This window comes from Corvus brachyrhynchos, unplaced genomic scaffold, assembly GCF_000691975.1.
Source record: "Corvus brachyrhynchos isolate BGI_N302 unplaced genomic scaffold, ASM69197v1 scaffold331, whole genome shotgun sequence".
Classification (NCBI taxonomy): Eukaryota; Metazoa; Chordata; class Aves; order Passeriformes; family Corvidae; genus Corvus; species Corvus brachyrhynchos.
The window spans coordinates 413,739-422,410 of NW_008237229.1; the positions used below are offsets into that span (position 1 = coordinate 413,739).

General features: G+C 41.0%; 1 protein-coding gene across 2 annotated transcripts in view; it reads right to left on the minus strand.

The window, feature by feature from the left end:
- Positions 1-1,985: 1,985 nt before the first annotated feature.
- PPP4R1 (protein phosphatase 4 regulatory subunit 1) overlaps positions 1,986-8,672 on the minus strand; it is a 64,255-nt gene continuing 57,568 nt past the window's right edge. For both annotated transcript variants that reach the window (XM_017729445.1, XM_017729446.1), the window contains 6 exons: positions 7,204-7,365; positions 6,501-6,601; positions 6,000-6,120; positions 5,765-5,899; positions 4,679-4,820; positions 1,986-3,028 (listed from right to left, as the gene is read on the minus strand). In XM_017729445.1, the coding sequence (XP_017584934.1) occupies positions 2,865-3,028; positions 4,679-4,820; positions 5,765-5,899; positions 6,000-6,120; positions 6,501-6,601; positions 7,204-7,365 (825 nt within the window). In that variant the 3' untranslated portion in view covers positions 1,986-2,864. The remainder of the gene's footprint in view (positions 3,029-4,678; positions 4,821-5,764; positions 5,900-5,999; positions 6,121-6,500; positions 6,602-7,203; positions 7,366-8,672) is intronic.

Sequence of the window (8,672 nt, forward strand, 5' to 3'; positions counted from 1 at the left end):
GATCTCTGGCAGCATCCCCAGACACTGCCCCACAGCAGAAACAGCTCCGTTTAGCACCACTCAGAACAAGGATGCACATTTCCACAAACCCCGTATCCTTAGGGACATGATGAATACTGAATTATTGACACTGCTAACACTGCTGGCATGAGAAAATCCCCCACCAGAGTTCAGCAATAGAGTCCACATCCCTCAGGCTGTAGATCAAATGCTCTTGGGAAATGCTGAGAACAGAGCAAGTCTTTCCCTTCCCCTTTACTTCTTGGGAATGATTAAATGAAGCAGAAAAGACGGGGATGGATCCATCACACACTGGGTGGAGGAAAAAGGAGAAAGCCGTTTCTCCTCTTTACTGAAGAGGATCTTTAATTGTCACATGTCAGGGGAATTCAGGCACTCTGAAACTCAAAACACTCAAGTCTTCCTTAGGAAAAGCCTCAAACTCTCCCTCAAATTTGCAGGCCTGCACCACTACTGCATTAATAAAGCAACCAGAAGTTGTGTCTCATTTTTCAACATAGAGGTGTTTTACCTTTAAACAACTAGAAAATACCTAAAGGGATCAGATATGATCTTTCATTTCACCGGACTGGTGGAAGAGTACATGAAACAGTGATGGAATTAGATTGGGCCATGTTAATTCCAGACTCCAAACACTGGCATAAAAAGCCCCACTACTCCTCCAGTGAATACTGTGCTCCATTCACAGTCAAGAGGATGACCTGAAGCATCCTCTGGTCTCAACAGAGAGCTGGTCCTGTTCACATCAGGAGCTGCACACATGCTCCAACTATAATTCAACTGTCATTACACTCAGGCAAAAAACAGATGGAAGGGATTTCTGTTCTCTGAACAAAATGCAGGAATCAACTGGACTTCACTGCATATTGCTAAAATGGGAATCATCTGGTCTGGGAGAAGATGAGTCACTTTCAGGTGCTCTGCTTATGGCAGCATGGAGAGCTGCTTTGCTCCCTGCTTCCACACAGCCTGCTGCCAATCCACAGTGCTGTCACCCTGACTAGTCCTCCAGAGATTTTGCCAATTTTGAAAAGAAAAAGGGACATGCATGGAAAAATATATAACAAAAAATAGAAACATATATATATATATATTTAAAATCCACACCAAAAAAAGCAGATGGAAAACACACACCTACAAAAAGTCATAAATCAATCAATCAATCCCACAAAAATCCTCAAGCCTAAAAGAAAAAAACCCCTGCAATTTAAAAAATCAAATCTACCCCTAAAAACCCCAGACACACCACACTTCAAGGCAGAGAGAGATGACTCTGTATCTTAACCACCTCCATGGCCGTACAAAAGCAGGCTCTGGGGAGTAAATAACAACTTTCTGTTTACAAGAGAAGAAAGTGCAGAATAATCTATTTTCCCCAAAAACAGGAGGTGAAAAAAAGGTATCTGCCTAAGGCTCAACTGCTACAGCATCAGGTACCTGACTGGTAAGTGAAAACGTTCTGCTAAAATACATCAAAGATAAGCTACCACAACCATTTCTGCTTCCTCAGGGAAAAAAGGCTTCACACACTTTGGGTTCCGCAGGCTGGAAGAAAGGTGATTTAAGGAAGTTGTCCCTGGAAGACACAGAAGGAGATAATGGATCAGTAATTTTAAATGAGAGGAAAGGAAAGCAGTCAATGGACTGCAGGCAGGTTAAAGGCAGTTTGAACTCAAGAGTTTTCTGTAAATCTGACTGAGGTGGATATTCAGACTTACTTCCAGCCAAGATGCCATTTCACATTTGCTGGAGTAACAGATTCCCAAGCAAAAGGGCCACGTGGAAGAATCCAGCAAAACCTCAACTACCTGGTCAAAGTACATCTCAAAATGCAGAATTCTTTATAATCATTAAGCAAACCCGCTGCCCCTGAAACAGCCACCCAAGTGTAGAGAACTGAAAGAAAAAGTCCACTTTAATTTCAAACTTATTTTTTTAATGTCTCAAAAAGGTCACAAGATTTCTTTCAATCTTATTAATAAATTTTATTTGGACAAGTAGAGAACAACTTGTATCACAACAGCTTTTAAACAACATGATTAAAGACTGCAGCACTCCAAGGAGGCTCTCAGATATGTACAGTATATGAAGAAAAAAGTTGCACCTTCAGAGCCGATCATGATCAAGTTAAAAATACCTGACTTAAAGTACATGTGCTAATAAATTTCCTTTAGGTCATGACCAGCATGAAAATAATTAGGACACAGGTACTCAGCAAAGTTTTCTGCTAATGGGTACAGCAATATGCTGCATTTAAGGATTAAAATCAGATTCTAGTTTAGTGTTAGCACTGAGCCCTTAAGAGAAATCCCAATTTCTACTTTTCCCCATTTACAAACATCAAAGCTATTCCCACTTAAGGGTGTGCCCAGCTGCACACAAATCAAGTCCTTGACTGACAAAAACTTGAGCACTAATACTGGAGGTCTCAGTCCCGGTACAAACTCTCCTCTTGGCCATCCCGCCTATCAGCTGCTACAGAAAACACCTGCTAAGTTAACTCCTCAGGAGAAACAATGCAGGTCTCTGGAAATCACCACATCCTTTCTGCAATGAAAATGATCTGCCAATTCAAGTTTCATTTGTTCAGGAAGACAGAAGATTTAAGGCTTCGGTGGCAAAAATAATTCTCTGAGCAGTGTTTTTCTAAAGTCAAGCTGACACAGGTATGCTTACTTTTCCTTGACTTAAAATCCCTGGTTATCAGGTTTAGCTAACATCCACCTGTTAAATCTGGCAAGAAATCCCTCCTTCCAAAGAGGTTGTTCTAAATCAACCATTTTAGAAGCATTTGAGGATGGTTTGTTTAATTTTTTTGTTTTAATTATAGCAACATTCAGAACTTAGTAAGTTGATGAAGCAGTGCTCATGGCGTCATCCGCAATTTTGGTACTGGCAGGGTGGATGCTCGCAAAGTACTTGACGTCACTGTCACCATCCATTTGAAGAGCCATAATCGTTTGTTCCACAGCTTCTTGGTGAGAGTTGGCAGAATTCAGGAAATACTCTGTAAGAGAAAATGCACAAAACTTACGGGAGGAAAGGACAGCAGATACTTCAATGCCAACCTCAGCATACCCTGTGAGATCCAAAATTTCAGAGGACAGTGTACACTTACAATCCGACTGGAATATCAGAGCAGGCACACAGGACACTTCCAAATATATCTACGAATTCACCTTAAAAGAACATCATTCCATGTTTCAGAGCACAGTTGCTCTAAAGATGCTGTTCAAGTATAGGATTTCTACAGCCCTTCAGTATAAAAGGGTGACAAATTCCATGGCCAAAGAGGAAGGAAAGGCCTGGAAGCAATTCCAGATGAGAGTGTTTGTATTTGTGGCAGAGGAAAGATACCATCAACCCATGGCCATGCCACTCTATTTCATTCCATTTTTGGCCAGCCTTCCCAAATAGTTATCAAATGATAGAGCTAAGATAACACGAAATAAGAGTGGAAGAAGTTCCAATATTCAGACAGTTTTAATGAACTATGGAACACAAGGTGCATAAAAGCAGTGTAACTACAAATGGCTCACAGGAAGGTTAGTTGAGATCTGAGGTTTAAAAACTCCTGAACTGATTTTTTACATCAGCCTTTCCCAGTCTATCCACCCTCCCTAATCATACACAGAACTCCTCTGAAGCAGGGACTACCTGTGCCATAAGCTTACATAGGCAATGCAGAATGGAGGCGCACCATTCGCGTGGGGGACACAAAAACACCAATGCCACTTGAGAGCAGGAAGAACAGCGACATCCTTGGCACAGTTAACAGAGGATAAATCACTGCCCATCAGCTGATCCATCTCAACTGTCTCCATATGCTTCCTCAGAGTCAGCACGCACAAGGCAGTGCCCAGTGCTCACTGTGTTGGCATCCTTGGTGTTGTCCAGCATTTGGGACATTCTGCACTTTTCTACAGCAGTCCTCAAGCCAGTGTATGGTGTTGAGAGTGGAAGTGACCAGAAATGGATGAAGTATTCCAAGTGTGGACACTCTGCTGTTTTACAAAATAGCCTAATACTTCTAATGCTGTTTTCCTTTGGACTCTGAGCACTGCTGACACCTCTGGCACCTGCAATGCACCGGGGATGCTTTCCTAAGCACAGTGTGCAATTCGAGAGCTCCATGTCTTATTTCCCTAAAGAGAATCCACAGAAACTTTCTTCCCACTGCTACCATAAAATATAAACCCCTAACAACAGCCACCTCTTCTCCCCCAGTGAGAAAACAAATGGTGGTTTGTATTTGTGTATTTTTTTTCCTTTCTTACTCTTATTACACAGAACATCAACAACTTTTTTTTTTTAAACTAAATAAAGGGCACTGTTGAACAACTTCACAGTTGCTAGTTGCTCACTTGTGCTTTCCCATGACACCTCTACAAAGTAGCTCACTCATGGAAAATGACACCAAAAGAACAGGCTGGCACATGAGCAACAACTCATATCCTGAGCATCACACAGGAGCAAGTCGGATACCACAAGAGGGGTCATGGCTTTATGTCAGCCATGGCAATATCTCACACTGAGGAGACTGTAAAAGCAGCAGCCCAACTCTGATCCTGTCTCTTCTTTCCCAGCTGAATTTAGGAAAACTGAGGGACAAGAAACCCCCTGCAGTCAGGCCATTGCAACTCCTTCTGCCACTAACCTTTCTCTAAAAGGGTTTGCTTCAATGTTTTTGCGAGCAGGACTCGAACATTTGGAACCTTGTCAGATGCCAAGTGGAGTAAGTGTGGCAACAGATGCTCAGCAAACTGGTCCATGGGCAGGCAGTCATCTTCAATGACAGTCTAGCAAGAACACAAAGGCAATTTCATTAGATTTCAGCACAGGGAAGATGGAATCCCAACACATAATCAGAGCTAACAGATCTTACTACCTTCATAGCTAGACAGCAGGTACTATCCACAAAGTTTTAAAATACAGTACAGAACTTTCTAGCACAAACCCAGACACAATGAAGCAAACTAGAATTGAGGAAATTCAGGCTCAGTTAGAAACCCACTTATTTTGTATGAAACCTTTTTTCCTTTTTAAATCAGTGTACCACTTGAAAACAGGAGAGAAAAGTAGACCTTTACAATCCTTCTCACAATTAATTTAGTCTTTGTTTAAACTAGATACTATATTAAGACAAAAATGGTTCATGTCAATGAACACCTCTTATACCCAAAGATGTTTCTCTAAATAAGCTCAAAGCTCACATTTCTCCAAACACTTCCAAGAGCTGCCCACCTGGGCAGCAGCCATGGTGGCTCCCAGTCTGCCTCTCTACTACAGCCTCCAAATGTGACCACTTCCTTGGGATGCCAGCTAGTTTCAGCTCCTGTTTGTTTTGTTGACCAAGCTGCACAAGCTGGCTAAAGAGGTACAGGCAGCACCTACTGATTGATTTCTAAAGATTTATTACATAAATCTCACTTCATGGTGAGCCACAAAGCAGCTCCACAACTCAGAGATTATTTTGCTGCCCTTGTGCTCTACATTCAGTATCAGATTTGATGACCTGGTGCTAATATGCTGAGCTAAAGATGCAGTCAAGCTCATCTATGGAGAAACAGAGAAAAAAGCAGCCATGAAACTATTCCCTTGGAAACAAAGCTCTCAAATATTCACCAACATAATGTCAATAGACAGCTGAAGAGTTCCAGTCCCCTTAATTGTGATCACCACCACCCCCCAAAGAAAAAAAAGAACAACAAAACAAAAGAATATAAATGAAAAGACATTTCACCTGGCAAATAAAGACAAAAGTCTGCCGACCAGACCACTTGTGGCATCTACAGAACTTTTCAACAAGTTCATTCATGAGGTCTACCACAAAGGTTGGTGTGGAAGCCATGTACAGCTTTTTTACCATTTCACTAACCTTGAGGAAACGAGAAGAAAAAAACCAGTAAATACAAATATTACTCCTGCCCACAAACACGCCCAAGTCTGACACCCGCCATTTCTTTAGATTGCTTTACCAGCTTGTAGGAAATCCAGCGGACAGAGGACACTTTGTCTGCACAGAGGCTGAAAGCAATAGGGCGCAGGTAGTCGTAGATGTCCCTGGCACTGTACAGGTCTAGAAGCAAGATCAGCTGCCTACAAGATGGAAGAAGAACCAAAGAGAGTACATCACAATAAGAAAAAAGGCAGCTTAACTGAGTATCATCATTTACATACCAACACTTTTCAAATATGAAGTATGGCCATAATGAAGTTACTGGGAAGCAAAATCTTCTATTTTTCAGTGCCATCAGCTTGACTATGGGTCACTTGCAAATATTAAGATGCCACTTATTCACAATAATGACAATACAGCTCCTGGGAACTTTTAAGCAAGGACAACATGTGGAGGAGGATAAGGGCCATCTATTAATCAAAAATTAAATTAAGAATATCACTATAAAACATCTATTACATGATTTTCACATTTTTAAATATCCATAACAATAAAAATAATAATTCAGAAAACCACATACTCAGCCAGCTCAGCACGGAAACGCCAGTTCCTGCTGTTATCAGTCACCAGGAATTCCTGAAGCTGATAAAGATACTCTCGTCTTTTGTCAACATGAAGAAGCTGTAACAGTAAATACAAACTTACACAAAGAACTACAGGCTACAATTACCAGATAGAATAAGAGCTTTAAATACAACTAACGAAACACACTCTTTTCTTTAAAAATACTTAAATCTTTAGCAACAGTGTTGCTTTCCTGGGCTAAACCCTGTAATGCTTAAAGCTGTAAAACCACGAGGCACTACTGAAAGGAAAATGTGACTGAGTCTCTCCTTTTACTCTAGGAAAGGAGGCGTAAACAGTAAAGGCAGTTTTAGGATTTGTGTCTTTCAGTTCCAGAAACAGCAGCTAGAAACAGCAGCTACAAAGAAACTTCTACAGAAATTTGACAATTAAGTTATGTAGGCAGATTAGAGCCATCAAAAAAAAAAAAAAAAAAAATCATTCACTGCCATCTCGATGCTGAATAAACATGAACAAAGCTCTTCAGAGAAAAAGAAGTATTAGCAACACAGATCTCCTGCAACATATATTCTAGTATTCAACAGGCATCTGCAGAGATTCCCACAGAGTTCCATGGGTGTTATGTAAAAAGCAGGTGCATACAAAGAAATGAAGCAAAGTCTGTAACTACACTTGATCAGAGCTGAACACAGACACACCTTCAGGAAGTCGTGCAAGTGCTTAAGCACACCTATCCTCACTTCATCTAGGTCCTTCAAAAAGCCATTGAAGACAGGAACTAAATCTCCAGCTGTAAGCTGGTCTCCAAGGATGACAGCAAGTTCATGTATAGAAAATGCCAGTGTCCGCCGAACCTTCCACTGCAACATAAATAAATCAAAGTTACTGATCTGAAGTGCTCCAGTTGAACTTGAGGGTCGGTATCCAAGCTGGACTCCCAGCAAATTCCACTACTTACAAACATCTGTAACAGTGTCTCGTGTAACAACTGAAAATTACACTGGAAATTTAAAATGAAAAAAAAAAGAAAAGGAAACTGGAAGAGAAGACAAACGACAAGGTATCATTTCTTCCACCTGAATATCAAGGAACTATTCAAATACAAGTCATCAAAATATTTTCGTTTTCCAGGTGTCAGGAAGGAAAATAGTATTCCTGACATCAGTGCTCGTGCACACAGTACTTTTTGCTTTAAATTCTTTAGCATTAATTAGGTTCATGCTACTATTCTCTCATTCTGTTTTTAAAATTCAGTGAGTAAGCTATATATCCCACAGTATTTCAGCTGGGATATTTTAGCTTCTGTAATAGGTGAAGTTTCTTCCACACTTAATGCCCAGCAGCCCAAGGACCAGTGGAGCTCTCAGACACCCTAAACTGAGGGCACATTGTTTAATTCAAGTAATTATTTCAAGTAAGTCTTTTAAAAATAAAATAGTATCTATTCTTTAGCCAGCACTTTCCAGTTAGCATGGGCACTGTTCTTTTGCCCTGGTTGGTGATCCAATCTTAATTCAGATTAGACTAGTGATAAATTTTGGACACTTCTGAACACAGGGTAATTTGTTTTTACTTATGTTTTGAATTTATTAGCTGGCTGTTTTTAATGGCTGCAAGGGAGTCTGGAAAACATGAGCAATAGCCATGTATAAAATTACTCACTATGTATCACTGAGAACTGCTGCTCTGACAGAGCAGGCAGCAAGTTCAAGAGAGGTGAAGCAGTCTGAAGATTTTTAAAAAAATAAAAAGAGCATCTCCAAAAAAGGAAACAAAGGAGGACTGGGAAACAACTGTAAACCAACAGCAAAACGCAGAAAGCCACCTCCTTACCACCTGACAACAAGGAAAATGCTGCTATTTCCAGTATTTGTTTTTAAAGCAGCAGTGCTGCTGCGTGGTGATAGCGATGTTATTCCTGTATGACTAACTCGATGTGGCACCAAGGCCTGGTGTGAGGCTGACTCACTGAGCTCCAGACATGCCTGCAGGGGCATGTCTGCTCACACAGCAGCACAGCCCAGATTCTCAGACCTACAAGACTCCCAGACACTGCCATAAGATCTCAAGCAAGCAGAGGAAATCAGAGACTTCTCCTCATTTTCCTACTGGAGACCCATCTCCCACTCTAACCAGCCCATTTCCTTACTACCTGAGCACCATACCC